General features: G+C 44.3%; 1 protein-coding gene across 1 annotated transcript in view; it reads left to right on the forward strand.

The window, feature by feature from the left end:
- Positions 1-16,886, forward strand: part of LOC122788396 (zinc finger protein 850-like) — a 1,059,174-nt gene that overhangs the window by 959,555 nt on the left and 82,733 nt on the right. Inside the window, exon 10 of the mRNA XM_044055467.1 lies at positions 583-705. Coding sequence (XP_043911402.1) covers positions 583-705 — 123 coding nt within the window. The remainder of the gene's footprint in view (positions 1-582; positions 706-16,886) is intronic.

Genomic DNA, 16,886 nt, shown 5'->3' on the forward strand with positions numbered 1-16,886 from the left:
ATTCAAGTTGTCTGGAACAGGATGTCATGTGGATTCAGAAACAAATGTAATAAAAATATCATAAGTGTGGTTTACGTGTTCTCTTAGGAAAGCTAATGCTCTAATAAGTTGACTGGATCACTTCATTTTACACAAGGAAGAGGACCTTCTAAAAATAATACTGCACAACAATTATCGAGGAGTTCCTGGTTCGTTGATCAAAGGACATGTCAGCTTTCATTAGCTGACCTGCCTTGTGTTGAGATTATAAGACGCACAAAATAACTTCTCAAAACGTGTATTTGGAGTGAATAATATGGACTAGAGTGATTTATAGTGTATTCAGAGGGAGGTTGTATTCACTTCGTGTTTCAATCTCTTGATATTGTTGCAGTAAGGTTTTAAACCCTTTTACTTTCACTGCATTTCTGTAAATGAGTCTTAACTGAATGAACTATAATTCTAGTGGATATATGATCACTGAAGTTTTGGTTTGTTTTATACATTTTTCTTGATCTGTATCATGTGTATTTAAAAAGGGAGGTGAACTCATTCCCTGGAGTGTATTTTTAACCACGCTGTATATTTTTTTTAACTATTCAGGGTATAACATCTCAGTGGAACAGCTGTTACTGGTAATTGAAAAACCTTGCACCCTACCATTTAATGTTAAGGAAGAAGATGTGACCCCAGTTGAAATAGGGCTTCCTGAACTCACCCCATCCAGTAAGTAAATATTTAGACATCAATTGATTTGGCTTCATGATTCATATTTGAGATTTATGAGCAAGTAGAAGTGCTAAAAATGTTTGACCAATAATGATTAAACATCAAGAATAAACAAGACACTATCATGTCATTTACCTTACAAACTTGCCAAGTCTTATAATAAATCCATGATTAAACAAGACTACAACAGTCAGACAAAATTCTGAAATTATGAGGCCTTGCTTGCAGCAACTGATCTGGAAGTTGGGTATGTGCCCTAAATATATTAGATGACTGGAGCTATGGTTATCTGTGGAAGTTTGGTATGTCCCGTAAATGTCTTAGATAACAGGAGCTGTGGTTATCTATGGACGTTGGGTTGTTGTGTCTTTCTGCTTTTCCCAGTTAGGGGTCGCCACAGTGGAACTCCGGTCCGCTAATGATTGACAGTAGATTTTTATGTGCCGAGTTGCCGGCCCTGACGCACAGCCTTCAATGAAGGTACGCCCATTCACGCATGTCTCCACACAGAAGACGCTCTGAGAATCGAACAGGACAACTTCTTACTGTGAGGTGACAACACTACCGCAGCACCACCACCGCAGTTGTCTATGGACGTTGGGTGTGTGCCGTAAATATATTAGATAACTGCAGCTGTGGTTATCTATGAAAGTTGGGTGTATGCCATACATATATTAGATAACTGCAGCTGTGGTTATCTATGGAAGTTGGGTGTGTGCCGTAAATATATTAAATAACTGCAGCTGTGGTTATCTATGAAAGTTGGGTGGATGCCATACATATATTAGATAACTGCAGCTGTGGTTATCTATGGAAGTTGGGTGTGTGCCATGCATATATTAGATAACTACAGCTGTGGTTATCTATGGAAGTTGGGTGTGTGCCATGCATATATTAGATAACTACAGCTGTGGTTATCTATTGAAGGTGGGTGTGTGTCATACATATATTAGATAACTGCAGCTGTGGTTATCTATGTAAGTTGGGTGTGTGCCGTAAATATATTCAATAACTGCAGCTGTGGTTATCTAACAGAGAACGTTGTTAGTAGTCAGAATGAGAAATATACCAGGAGGAGCTTCCATGTCGCAAAAGTCAGCTAATCAGCTTTAATGTCATTGTTTTTTTGCTTAGTTACTGGCATTTTAATGGTTAGATATTTTGCCATCTTTTATTTCTAATATTTATCTGTTTAATAGAGACATTATTAATCTCTGGCATTATTGTTTCATATTTCAAAATGTGATCATATCTGTGTGTTTGTGTTGTAATTATTTTTTTCTGTCTGGATTCCTATTGCAAAACTTGATATACAGATAATTTTTAATTTTTTAATGTTTAATGTCACATGTTGAGAATTTATACTATTTGCCTTTTGCTTCATTAGTGATTAAGTGTTCTTTAAAAGTCACAAGTGCATTGATGGAATTTTTAAAAAATGTATTAAATCATAGATGTTCTTCATTCCACATTGCTGCAGTCCTAACCATTGGGTAGTCCGCTGTCCAGTCGGCCCGAATACCAAAGTATATGGCTGACGTCGGTCAAGGCGCATTAGACTGATGTCAGGACGTCAGGGTACTAATGCGCATGACCGACGTCATATCCTCAGTCTTTTTTGCCGCATGGTCCGATGCAGAAGCAGTTTTGCGAGTGCAGGTTGGCGTTCTGAAAATTTCCGAAGTCGGAGTTTCAGACCGAATCAAAGTTGGCTAAGTACCCCGTTGGGGAACATTTTGGTTTTTTCTTGCCTCAGTATTTAACCGGATGTCAGAAAAAGTGAATAACTGTATTTCTTGTGGGAAGCAGATACCTCATAGGGATTACCATACTTTGTGTATACCTTGTTTAGGGCCTGAGCACGACGTTGTTGGTTGCCGCTCTTGTGCTAGATTTAACAAACGCACTATTAAGAGAAGGTTAGACTGTGCCAGGTTAGTGTTTGGGAAGCGTTGTAATTATAAAATGCCGTCGGATGCTCCGACGCCCGCTTCCCAAAAAGCGCAAGGACAAAACAGCAAAGCCTAGGGTTGATGAACCGCAGTCCCGGACGCCGGTTCTTTAGAAGGCTCAGTGGAGCCAGAGGTTTTGCCAGGAGTTTCTTTGGAGTCTCAGGCAGAGACTTTACTGTTACAGGATGTGCCCTCTCAGGACATAGGCCAGGCTGAGGGGGCTTCTCAGGTAACTGTTCTTCCCTCTCTTCCCAAGGTAGTTAGAGCCTCTCCTTCTGTTTCCAAAACTTCTTTGAGAGGTAGGCCAAGTTTAGCTTCAGTGGGGGCTTCTCCTAGCACTTCAGGTTCTGTGCCTAAGAAACATATGCTTAAAATGGCAGAAGATTTAATTACTATGATTAGAGGCTCTATGCCCCCTCCTGATAAGAGGCCTAGGGTGGAACCTGAGTTTGAGAGTTTTGAACAGTGTTCAGAGGCTTCTGAGTCTTCATGGAAGACTTGCAGGAGTATCCTCCTTATTCTGATTCTGATGTGGATGATTCCACTCCTACAGCTTCTCCTCCTGAGGATTTCTCATTTTCAGAGACTCTGCATTCCATGAGGGAGCACTTTAAATGGGAAGGCCAAGATTACTCTGATTCCAGGAAAAGGCTTAGGGAATTCTTATTTTTACCCCAGCATAGGCCCTTAGCTATACCTCCTGTGTTGAATGTGGTGGAAGATGTTTTGCAGAGGCTTCCTGAACCCTGATTCTTTGCCTCCTGCCCCTGTTAAACCTGATAGGTACTATAGGGTGCCTGAAGCTCATAAGTATCTGTTTAAGAGTCCTAGGGCAGACCCGAAACTGTTTCTCAGGGGCCTAAAGGTGTTAAGGCCTCTGTTGTTAAAAATCCTGTTCCCACTGATAAGGAGGCAAGGGCTTTGGATAGGTGGGGAAAGAAAGTGTATACTTCTTCCACTTTAGCCATGAGAGCGTTGAATTGTCAGTTTCACATGCTAAAATATCAAAATTATCTCCTTTCACAATTGAAATCTAAGGTGGATGCTTTGGCGGAAGGTATAGAGTGTAAAGAGTTGCTGGATTTAGTTCATGTGTCTGAACAAGTGGGTAAGCATTCTTTGCAATGTGGTTTTGATGCTGTGCAGGCCTCCTCGAGGGTGGCTGCCACTAGTTCTGTTCTTCGCAGGCATGCCTGGTTGAGGGATCAGAATTTAGCAGAGCATGTTAAGACTAGGATTTTGGATGCTCCTTTACAGTCTGATGTGTTATTTGGTTCGCCTGTGGAAGCAGTCTTAAAGAAAATGGAGGACAAAGCTAAGTCTATGCAAACTGTTAAAGATTTTTGCAGGTGCAGCCACCAAGTTTAGTAGAAATTGGCCTACTAAGGGATGGACATATCCTGCTTATGATTCCCAGTCTAGGGGTAGGTCTAGACGTGGTAGGGGCAGAGCTCAAGGTTCTTTTAGGCCTAGAACAGGGGGTTCACCTGCTCAGACTTCTGGTGAGGGCAGGGGTCAGTCCTTTCGTAAACAGACCCAATGACCTGCCTTTTCAGCTGCCAGTAGATTCTCGTCTGGCAGCTCCTTTGGGAGGAAGACTGTCTCTTTTCAAAGAAAATTGGGATTTAATCACTCAAGACAGATGGGTGTTGGATATCATTCACCACGGTTACAGGTTTTATTTCCATACATTGCCCCCTTTCAAAGGCATGCCAGACGTTCCCCCTCCACAAAGGAAGGAGGCTCACAAGCAAATTTCTCTGTTACTCCAAATAGGAGCCATTCAGCCAGTCCCTGTACCAGAAAGGGGCCTAGGATTTTATTCTCGCCTGTTCCTAGTACCAAAGAAGGGGAACACGTGGAGACCAATTTTGGATTTATCTATCCTCAACACTTATCTGGACATTCCCAAGTTCAAGATGTTGACGTTACAACAGCTTTTACCTCTGCTGGGCAAAGATCATTGGATGGTAACTTTAGATCTCAAGGAAGCTTACCTTCATGTGCCTATAAGACTAAGTTGCAGGAAGTATCTGCGTTTCGAGCTGGAAATTCTCATTATCAGTTCTCTGCATTGCCCTTTGGCTTATCTACTGCCCAGAGTATTCACAAAGGTTCTGGCTCCAGTGATAGCTTACTTCAGGCTAAAAGGAATTCAAATCTATCCTTACTTGGACGATTGCCTGATTCTGGCTCAAGAAAAGGAAAACCTTCTACAGCATCTGGAATATGTCATAGCAGTGCTAAGATGCCTAGGGTATTCTGTGAACGAAATAAAGTCCAGTCTAGTACCCTCTCAAGACATGTGCTTTCTGGGTGTGAGACTGAATACAGCAGCCCAGATGGCCTTTTTAACCCCGGACAAACAAAAGAATCTTTCCAGTTACTTCCATCAACTATCTCTTCAGTCCGGGCTGACTGCAAGGACAGTCCTTCAAGCCTTAGGGTTCATGGCATCTTGTATTCTGGTGCTTCCCAATGCCAAACTGCATATGAGGAAGCTGCAATGGTATCTCAAAATGTGTGGACACAGCACTGCCAGGATTTGGACACTGTCATTCAAATAATACCTTGCATTCAAAAAGAATTTTTGTGGTGGGCTCAGGAATGTCACCTAAACAAGGGACTCTCTGTGACCCGGGCAGAGGCGAGTCAGATTTTAACGACAGATGCCTCGGACATTGCTTGGGGAGCTCATCTAAATGGAAAGTGGATACAAGACAAGTGGCCTGCCAGACTACAGCATCTACATATCAACATGAAAGAGATGTTAGCAGTCCAGTTTGCATTAATGGCTTTCAAGGAGTTACTTCTTCCTGGGCAGGTGTTGATTCTAACAGACAACACAACTGTCATGTGGTACATCAACAAACAAGGGGAACACATTCTTATCCTCTATGCAGGCAAGCAATGATTTTATGGGAGACTGCGCTCAGCTTGCAACTAACTCTTCAGGCAAGGTTTCTGCCGGGAGCACAGAACTCCTTAGCAGATGTGTTAAGCAGGCAAATCATGGATCCCCACGAGTGGAAACTGGATCTTCATGTATTTCAGAAATTGACAGTGTCATGGGGAACTCCAGACATAGATCTGTTCGCTTCTCCACTAAACCACCAGCTGCCAAAGTTTTGCACAAAGGGGTTTCATCATACAGCTTGGAAAGTGGATGCTCTTTCTTTCAGTTGGAAAAATCTTCATGTGTATGCCTTTCCACCTCTGCCTCTTCTTCCAAAGGTGCTCCTAAAGGTCAGACAAGACAAGCCAAGGATGATTTTAATAGCTCCAGATTGGCCTCGCAACACTGGTACCCACTACTAAGGAGTCTGGTAAGGCAGCCCCCATGGCCTTTACCTTTGATTCCACATCTGTTATCTCAGAAGGACGGTCACCTGCTCAATGTCAAGCTTCACTCTCTTCATCTAACAGCCTGGCATATTCTGTGTTGAAACACAGCAGGTCTCAACTTCCTCAACAAGTTTTAAATGTGATTATGGAAGCTAGAAGACCTAGTACAAGAAAAGTGTACGCAGAAAAATGGAAGAGATTGTTATTTTGGAGTGCAGCAAAGAATTTAGAGATTTCTGAGCCTAATTTGAGTGTGGCTCTTCAATATCTTACTGAGTTACTGGACAAAGGTTTGTCTTTCTCTTCCATTAAGATTCATGCTGCAGCAATTTCAGCTCACTATGATTGTGACCCACCATTGTTTTCGCATCCTTTGTTCAAGCAGTTTCTTAGAGGGGCAAAGAATATAAGACCCCCACGTAGAGCTCCTACTCCTGCTTGGGATCTCAATTTTGTGTTGGAAAAACTTACTCTACAACCTTTTGAGCCTGCGGCTACTGCTGACTTGAAATACTTGTCATGGAAGACTGCTTTTTTGTTGGCTATTACTTCTGCAAGAAGGGTTTCTGAGTTGCAGGCCCTTATGGCAGTAGAGCCCTTTTTGATTTTCCATAAGGATAGGGTATCATTACGTACTAATCCTTCCTTTATGCCTAAGGTGGTTTCTAGTGTGGCTTTAAACCAAACTATTCATTTGCCTACTTTCTATGCAGATCCCCAAAATAAGGGGGAAAAGATTTTGCACACTTTAGATGTACATAGGCAGTTGCGTTATTATTTAAGCAGGACTAAGGATTTCAGGCAGTCTCAGCAATTGTTTGTTTCTTTTGCTTTGAGTTCTCAGGGCAAGCCTGTGTCTAAACAAACTATTTCTAAGTGGATTGGGTTTTGCATTTCATTTTGTTACTCCCATCATGGCAAGGAGATTCCAGCTGGGATTAGGCCTCATTCCACTAGGGCTACTGCCACTTCAACAGCATTTCTAAGGGGGGTGGCAACTAAGGATATTTTGGAGGCAGCTACTTGGAGTTCAGTGCATACTTTCTCTAAGCATTACCACCTTCCTCTCTACTCTAAATCTAGGGCTGGTTTTGCCACAGCTATTTTGCAAGGCATGTTGACAGCTCCTGCTTCCTTATAGTTTGCCAGCCTCCCTTACCTCTGCTTTGGGATTCTACCCAATGATTAGGACTGCAGCAATGTGGAATGAAGAACATAGTACAGTTTTGTACCTACCATAAATGTAGATGTTCGAGGATCCACATTGCTGCAGTCCAATTTACCCTCCCTCCTTCCCCTCTGTGTTTAGGGGTGGTGGTGTGGGCTAATATTCTTGTACATTTGTATATATTGTATATATGTTTGATGCAGGGCTTTTTGGTGTTTTGGTTTGGGCCTTGTCTTTTTAGGGTCTTCTGACATCTGGGGCAAGAAAAGACTGAGGATATGACGTCGGTCATGCGCATTAGTACCCTGACGTCCTGACATCAGTCTAATGCGCCTTGACCGACGTCAGCCATATACTTTGGTATTCGGGCCGACTGGACAGCGGACTACCCAATGGTTAGGACTGCAGCAATGTGGATCCTCGAACATCTACATTTATGGTAGGTACAAAACTGTACTTTTGCCTAGCTGTCAGGTTAGAGAGGCGTGAACTCTTTGGCTGCAGTTTCTAAGACAGTTTATTTCAAAAGTAAATGATTTAAACTTTGCTGCAGCAGGAACGGTAACTCCAGTGGTATGCAATGTTATAGTAGAACTTCAGATTTATCCTGGGTCATAATGACAACCAATGGCTATCCAAGTAGAATTACATAGTTTAATTACCACGACATCTTCCTCTACTCCTCGCTTGGTATAATAATTCGTAATGTTCTGTAGTCCTATCTCGCCTTCGTTCTTACTGATGGGATTGGAGCCGATTCTTGGCTCCGACTCTGCCTATTTACAAGCTCGAAGTCTTCTAGTTCACTCGTGGCTAGGTAGGTATCCCATGGTGCACCAGTACAATCCCCAGATCTCGTTAGCTGCGTCGACGAGGTAGGATATACTTCTTGGCCATGGAATTTTGTTCTAAAATATTGGATAAATCTTCTAATTTCACTTTTTGATAGTGTTATATAGCATTACATAGCTATAGTTAATGTAGTGTTGCAGTTAGATAGCGTTTATTAGAGCGTCTTTTGTGTGCAATTTCTTTGAGTACAGTTGGCCATTGGCCTTATAGTACTTTGGTATCCTGTGTGCCAGTTTTCACTTAGTTGTTATATATATTTGATACTATTGATATTAGTAGTTGTAGGCGCCTTTTGTGCTTAGTTTAGGCTGTGTGTACTTGTTTAAATATTATAAGTAATAACTCATTTGCGGAGCTTTCCACTTGTTGATATTTTGTGTTGTTATTAGTGTTGCAGACAGGACTAGGTTCTGTTGACCTTTGTTCTTTGTGTTTCCACAGTTAGACCTGTATTCCTGTTCTAGTGTGTGTGCGAGGCTCTCTTCTTGTTTCTGTATCCCCTAGGTCTGTTTTAGTTAGAGGACCTAGTTTCCCTTTCTTCTCTACCCGGGCTAGGCCCGTTTAAGTTAGAGGACCTAGTCCTCCCTCTTTCTTTCCTGTGTCTGTGTTAGTTCATTCTTCTGTGAGATGTCTAAGGAAGGCAAGGACCATAAGCCATCTGGCTTTAAAAAATGCGTAAAATGCTCACAGAAGATGTCTATAACGGATGGCCACAGTAACTGCGTTTACTGTCTTGGGGCCATCCACTTACAGGAAACTTGCTTATTTTTCCACTTTTTTAGTGCTAGGGTATTGCAGGAGAGAAAAAATAAGCTCATACTAAAAGGTCTCCTAAAGTCTTCCTTTGAGGAAGATCTGGCTAGCTGTTCCTCCTCTGCTAGATCTCAGGGATCTAAAAAGGAAAAATCCAAATCCTCCAAGAGGCCCTCCCCAGCACTGTCTGGTGTCTCGGAGCCACCTCTTAAAATTACTAAGTTTGACAAAATTACTGTCCCATCGGCTCCACTGAGTTTGGAGCTGATCAAGAGTTCTACTACTTTGGTTACAGGGTCGGCACCAAGTAGTTCGGAGCCAGTCACTGAGAGTATTCAACAGAGCCGGTCTATGTATGCTTTACCGTTCTCCGCTACATTAAGGTCACCCATACTGCAGAGATCTCGTTCTCCTAATCTGTCCTCCAGGTCTTCCAGGAGTTTATCGGCAGAAGATGTGGAGAGGATAGTGCTGAGACTTCTGAAGTCCTCTTCTTTGCCTAAATTGTTGTTGGCTCTGACCAAGTCGGTTCCGGGGCCACTTGAGTCCGTTTCCCCCTTCGGTGATTCCTCCTCTGAGCCATGCTGGTCTTTTGGAGCCAGAGTGTTTGGTACCACTGGTGAAACCCTCGGTTCCAGCTCCCCCTGAGATTGTTTCGGAGCCGAGTTCCCCTACGGCACTCTCGGTGCCACCTGTGGTGTCTAGGAGCCGAAGCTCCCCGGTCGGCCCCGACAGGGACGCCTGGAGCCAAACCTCTTTAGTTCTGAGCCTTCCTCTCAGCACGTCGGCGAGGATGAGCTCGGACCCTATGCCTGACTCGGAACCGATGGCATCCTCAGTCTCCTCGGAGCCAAGGAGATCTTCAGAGCTGGAGAGGTCGGCATTCGAGATGATGAGGAGTGGTCTGTCCCGATCAGCTCCTACCAGGGGTACCGACACTCTCTCCCCCCAGGGCACCTACTTCTGTCTCAGCTCCTACTCTCTCTCTGGACAGCAGAGACCCGTAGCCTCAGGAGCCACCAGCTGGTGGCCCCCACCTTTCCAAGACCTCCCCGGAATATCCTTCTGAGGAGCCCCCATGGAAGAGGACATGCAAGAGGAAGCATGTAGACTCCCAGAATGAGTCTCTTACCTTGGACACTGACCTCGAGGAGTCAGAAGGGTCCCCCAAGTCATCTTTTGATGATGTCTCCTTCGTAGACATCCTGGAAATCCTAAAGCAGAGGTGTGGCTGGCTCACTGTCACCCCCTCTGATGTTTTGTTCATTGAGATGACAAGGTTTAGATCCCTGGAGCGTGTGGCTCTGAGGGATTGGGATTTCTTTAAGTGGAGCATGTTCAACAGCTCAGGGTTTGACATGGCCTTGTATGTTAAGCAGAGATCGCCTCTGAGTAGACAATATGCCACAGAGTATAGCTGGAGTTTTTTTAGACGGTCAGCATATGGCATCTGCTTTAGGCCTGTGATTCTTTTAGTGAGGAATTTCTGTGGCCTTTCCAGCTGTTGCAGATGTCTTGTGAGGTACATACCAAACAGGGCTTTATACTCTATAATGGGTCTAATGAGAGATGAGTACAGTGAGACAATGACCTCCTTTTTTCTGGATGAAAAGCCCTTAGTGATGAGGTGTGCCACATAGAAGGATTTCCTGACTGTTGTGGCGATGTGGTTATTGAAAGTGAGACCACTGTCCACCTGTGTCCCTAAGTCTCTCATCACACTTTTGATGTTTAGTGTACTGGCACATATGTGGTAATTCATGGGTACATGTTTTTTTCCAAAGGGGATAATTATGCATTTCTTGGCATTAAGCTTGAGCCCATGGCTCTGGCACCAGGCATCTGTTTCTGTAAGGCCCTTTTGTAGAATATCCACATCATTTGAGGATTCAATAATGGCTCCCAGTTTGCAGCCATCTGCGAACTTTGTTAGCCAGAGTCCCTTAGTGTTGGCTGCTCCTGTTCCATCCCCAGTCAGGCTTCACGACTTCTCACCCTCTGTGACTCGTATCCTAACGTCCTCTCATAAACCCTCCACCAGGAGACTATATTCCAGTAAATGGAGGAGATTCTCTGTCTTGACTGAGAAAAAGGATGTTGTCCCTTATACCACCTCTATTCTGGTGATTTTGGAATTCCTGTGTGAGCTTTTCCACCAGGGATCTGCGGCTGCCACTGTCAGGGTTCAGTTGGCAGCGATTTCTAATTTTCATCTAGGCGTACAAGATTCTAATCTGATGTCACATAGGCTGTGCAAAAGCTTCCTCAAAGGTGCCACTTTAAGACCCCCATTTCAAGAACCTGTTGCTTCATAGGATTTGAATTTCGTGCTATCCAAATTGACGTCTCCGCCCTTTGAGCCTTTTCATTCATCGCTTTTGAAATTTCTGTCTTGGAAGACTTGATTTATGGTGGCTATCACATCTGCCAGATGGGTGTTAGTTACAAGCATTGTCTGTAAAACCCCCTTATCTGATTTTTCACAAAGACAGAGTATCTCTTCGTACTAATCCTTCCTTTGTCCCCAAGGTCTGTTCCCATAGCACTTTGAACCAATCCATAGAACTTCCGGTGTTCTTCCCAAATCATTCCAACGCAGCAGAATACAGGTTTCATCAGTTGGATTTTCATAGACAATTACGTTTTTATTTCCACCAGACTAAGGAATTCAGGAAGTCAGATCAATTATTTATTTCCTTCTCCAAATCCAGGTCAGGTTTACCAGTTTCCAAAGTGACCCTCTCAAATTGGATCTCTAGCTGTATAGCTTACATTTACACCTCTGAGGGTAGGCCTTTACCTTTCAAAATCAAGGCTCATTCTACGAGATCTCAGACTACCTCTGCAGCCTTTCAAGCCAGGGTCCCACTTGATAATATCTGTGCAGAAGCAACTTGGGCTACCCCTCACACATTTATTACTCATTATAAATTGGATTTGACCTCCAGGGGTAGAGCATCCTTTGGTTCCACGGTTCTCAGGAGTATTTTTCCTTGAGCCACCGAAGAATAAGGTGCTAGGGACGCTGTCCCATCAGTAAGAATGAAGGCGAGATAGGGCTACAGAACAGAAAGAAGTTATGTCCTCACCATAACGTTCCATGTTCATAGTCCATCTCGCCCTTCATTCTTACAAACCCACCCTCCTACCCCCGTCCTGGAAGTACCTGGAGACAGAAAAATATTGTTATTATTCACTGGAGACCTTTTATTATTGGCTTCTTTCTGTATATTTATTATTTCTCCTAGTTAGCAGCAAACAAGATCTGTGGATTGTACTGGTGCACCATGGGATACCTACCGAACCACAAGCCAACTAGAAGAGTTCAAGCTTGTAAATAGGCCGACTCGGAGCCGAGGATCGGCTCCGATCCCATCAGTAAGAATGAAGGGCGAGATGGACTACAAACATGGAACGTTATGGTGAGTGCATAACTTCTTTTTTTAATAACTGTGACATCTTTCTGTACGGTTATCTCTTGGGCTAGATCTACTACACACATATATGTTTGCATCCATCTGAAACTCTATAGAGCTTAACAGCCCCGTTGCACGTGTGCATTTTAGTTTTGTTTTCCCTGCTGCCCCTCTTTCCTTTTCCTACTCATAACAGAAGCTGCCCCAGTATCAGATTCCTCTCTGCTGTTACCATCATACATGAACAAGTTTGCATGACCGTATCGATTGTTAACATCAGCACTTCGTCAACACTGTGCGCTTTCTGCGGTGTAAAGTCGTATCATTTTCACACAACCTGCCTTTGCTTCTTTTTTCCACTGTTGTGTGACCATGACGTATATATCATTTGTGGGAGATCTGATGGTTCCTTTCACATGAGGGGGTGCAGGCAACTTGCGTACTAGTTTGGTGTAATTGTTTTTCAGTGGAATTGTTTGACAGGAATGAGAATGTTTGAAACTGATATTAAAGAGGTGACATGAAAACTGGGCAAAAATGCTGCAGTTAATCTCTCTTCTGTACACCAACTAAAGCCATAACATCACCAATGTTTCTTATTTCTCTGCATGAAAACCCTAGTTTGCTGTTAATCTTTCATCATTTCTACACACTAATCTTGTTTCCTGATGCTGTTTTTTAGTATTTGCAACTCCAGCCTGTACATTCACACGACTAACCTGAACAATTCATGAACTGCATGCACATTTTTCAGTATTATTAATGATTCATTGTCAGTTCATACTAACTATTGCGTTTTGCATACGTTTATTCTGTATTTTATAGGCTCATAGGTAAGTACTAGGCTATCTGCCCGAGGGCATCTATAAGCCTAGCCAGAATGTGTTGGCTTTCCCACCCCCTTAGATTACTTCCTTGTGCCTCGGTCCAGCAGAGGCATTAGTTCCCTGTGCTTCTGTCCAGCAGAGCCACTGCAGTGAACCCCGGGGTAAATTTTCTATTTCCCATCCACTCATCAAGATTTCTCTTGAAGAGTGTTAGTGAGGGGCTCTGCCTAATGTAGATTGGAGTCCTGTTCCAAAGCATGGGGAGTCTCTGGGACAGGAATCTATCCCTCCAGCACGTCCTATTTATCGTTGTGGTGAGGTTTAGATCCCTAGAGCGTGTGGCTCTTGGTGATTTTTTTTTTTAGGTGGAGCATGTCCATCAATTCTGGGTTGGACATGGCCTTGTATGTCAGTCCGAGATCACCTCTGAGTAAGCAGTATGCAACCGAGTGCAGCTGGAGTTTCTTCAGTCAGGCTGCATAAGGCATCTGTTTGAGGCCAGTAATCCTTTTGGTGAGGTATGTCTGTGGTCTTTCCAGCTGTTGCAGGTGTCTTGTAAGGTACATCCCAAATGGGGCGTTGTACTCTATGATGGGTCTGATGAGTGATGAGTAGAGGGGCACAATAACTTTTTTGTTCTAGATGCGAACCCTTTTGTGATTAGGTAGGCCACATAGAAGGATTTTCTAACCACCTTGGCAATATGATTATCAAAGGAGAGATTATTATCTACTTGGGTCCCCAGATCCCTTATTACATTTTCTGTATTTAGGGGACTACCATGTATGTGGTAGTTCGTGGGTACTTTGTTTTTTCCAAAGTGGATGACTATGCACTTTTTGGCATTTAGCTTGAGGCCATGATTTTGACACCAGGTATCCATCTCAGTAAGACCCTTCTGGAGGATGTCTATATCAGCTGGAGAGTCAATTATGGCCCCCAGTTTGCAGTCGTCTGTGAACTTGGTCAGCCATAGTCCTCCTGTGCTTGTCTGTACCTCTGAGAAGTATATACCGAACAGGAGGGGTCCCAGGACTGAGCCCTGGGGGACGCCACTTGTAACTGGTTTAGAGTCAGACCTAGAGCCTGCAACTCTCACCGTGTGGGTTCTATCCTTGAGCCAACTGGCAACCCATCTCATGATGTTGGGGTTTATGTTCAGGCCGGTGAGCTTGTCTATAGTACCAGAATGGGGAATGGTGTCGAAAGCCTTTCCAAGGTCTAGGTAGGCTGTGTGGACCTCCTCAAAGAAGTCCACCAAGTTTAGGAGGCATGATTTGTCCTTAACAAAGCCAAACTGGGTAGGGTCCAATGTTTGAAGGTTCCCAATGTCTCTGTTAATGAATTCCATGATGATGCACTCCATAGCCTTGCAGACCAGGCTAGTCAGGCTTATAGGGTGATCATTCCCGGGGTCCGTTGTGACTCCACCTTTGTGGAGCGGGATAACTTTTGCTGTGCGCCACTCTATGGGTATGTAGCCTGTAGAGAGGCTGAGTTTAAACAGTGTGTTTAGGTGAGGGGTTAGTTCATTTTGGAGCTCGTGTAAGATGCAGCCTGGGACACCGTCTGGTCCTATTGAAGTTGTATTTTTGGCTTTGGATAGGGCTGTTTTAAGCTGTGTGTCAGTGACTGCCAGGGCTCTACATTCTTCTGGTATGGTTATTGTCCCTTTAGGGGGTGAGAGGGGATGAAGTTTGCACTAAACCTGTCTGCCAGAATGTTGGCAATATCAGTCGGTTCAGTGTATTTTGTGCCATTCTGCACTAACTCAGAGCAGATCTGAGAGTTTCCACTTAGGTTATTGACATAGCTAAAGAATGCTTTGTGGTTATCTTTGGAGTGCTTGGCAATTTTTCTTTCGAAGCTAGCCTTGGATGATTTTATGAGGGATTGTAGTTTCTTGCTGATACTGATCAGGGATGTCTTTCATTTTTGGGATTTTACTCTCTTCTGTACTAGTTTTCTCCTTCTATTGTATAGCTTGTTTACGGCAGGGGCCCACCAGACTGGTTTCCTTTTCTTGGAGGAGTGAGTCTTGGTTTTGCTCTGGATAGCATGATCCATGCATTCTTGCAGGTTCTCAGAGAGTGCCTTTGTAAGGGATTCAGCAGCTTGGACAGTGCTGTCCTTTAGTATGGGGGCTGTGAACCTTTCTACCTCGGTCTTAAGTAAAGTGAAGTTTGCTTTTGAAAAGTTTTTCACGGTGGTTTCCTTGATTGGGGGTGGGGGCGGAATGTGGATATCCAGAGTGATTAGTCTATGGTCTGATCTAACCAGTGAGGGTTTGACCTCCGGTATAGAACACCGGTCGCCCATGTTGGTGATGATTAGGTCCAGTATGTTGTCACCTCTGGTGGGGGTGTTGACCAGTTGATCCAGGGCATTCGAGTTTCTAAATTCTAGGAAGCGTTGGGCAAGGGAGTTAGTACTTGAGTAGTTTTCCCAGTTAATGTTTGGGTAATTGAAATCGCCCAATATTAGGGCATTTGGTAGGACCTTCATATTTTCCAGTGTCTCTTGTAACGCGGAATGGGGGTCCTGGGTCATGGTGGGTGATCTGTAGCAAGATACAATTTGAATTGCAGTTTTGCCCACTGTTAGGTTCACATGGATGATCTCTGAGGCATTGTGCTGTGCCAGTAACCTGGAAGTGTGGGTATCCTTGATGAATATGGATACACCCCTACCTTTTGTGTTTCGATCCAGGTTTTGTGGCCAAAATGTATGGTATAAGTTGTAGCCTGGTAGAGCTGGGGTGCTCTCTGGAGCCTTAAACCAGGATGTCCTTCATGGATGCATCTGCAGTCATAACAAGTGGGTTGTCCTGTCGTCAGGCAGCCCTGCAGTCGGCCGGATTCCAAAGTCCGGGTCCGGCTTCGGCTGATGTCGCACTCCACCCGACGTCATCTCTGTTGGTCTTCGGGTATAAAAGCATCAGCCGACGCCATTTTCCTCAGTCTTTCTTGCCGCGTGGCGCCCGAAGCAGAAGCTGTTCGCAAGTGCCGGTCGGTCGGATCCAGAGATTACTTCTACCGAATACTACTTCAAGACTTCTAAAGCTAAGTACCCGTTGGGGACTCTTTCTTGCCTCAGCCGATGTCAGAAAAAGTTAACAATTGTTTAACCTGTGGGAAACAAATACCTCATAAAGATTTCCACTCTTACTGTCTGCCTTGTTTAGGCCCAGCCCACGACGTAGCAGCCTGTTCGGCCTGTGCCTCTTTCAACCGACCGACGCTTAGGCGCCGGTCGGAGTTTGCAGAACAGTTTTCGGTTCTGATTTTGCGTACATTATGCCGTCGGATCCTCCGACTACCCCCAAAAAACGCAAAGATAAAGACCGACACTCGCGGTCCGCGGTTTCGGCCGAAACCACGGTTAAGCAAACCGCGAGTGTCTCGGTTTTGGCTGAAACCGAGAAAACTGATCAAAGTACAGCTGAACCTATTCTTACAACTGAGGCCCCTGCTACAACTCTTGAATCGACCTCAGAAATTTTACCCACTACGGTGGTTGACTTATCAGACACCATCCCCTTGGATGTCTCAACCCCAGCACGTGGTGCTGCTAGGCCTCCAGCTGCCATGTCCATTAAGGCCTTCGCCAGGGCTAAAGCAGCCAAGACTACTAAAACAGTGCCTGTTAAACCCCCCACATCCAGGCCCTCTTCTAGTTCTCAAATGCTTTCTTTGGCAGAAGATTTAATTTCTTTAATTAGAGGATCTCAATCTCACCCAGACAGGGCCTCTCAGCCCCCAGAGAAGAGACCTAGGGCAGAGCCCCTGAGCCAGTGTCTTCTGATGATTCTGCTGATGAATCAGACATAACTGACCAGCCTGAGGCTCCCTTCTCCAATTTTGAA

This window comes from Protopterus annectens, chromosome 13.part0 (assembly GCF_019279795.1).
Source record: "Protopterus annectens isolate FY-2018-M chromosome 13.part0, PAN1.0, whole genome shotgun sequence".
In the NCBI taxonomy this organism is placed as follows: Eukaryota; Metazoa; Chordata; order Ceratodontiformes; family Protopteridae; genus Protopterus; species Protopterus annectens.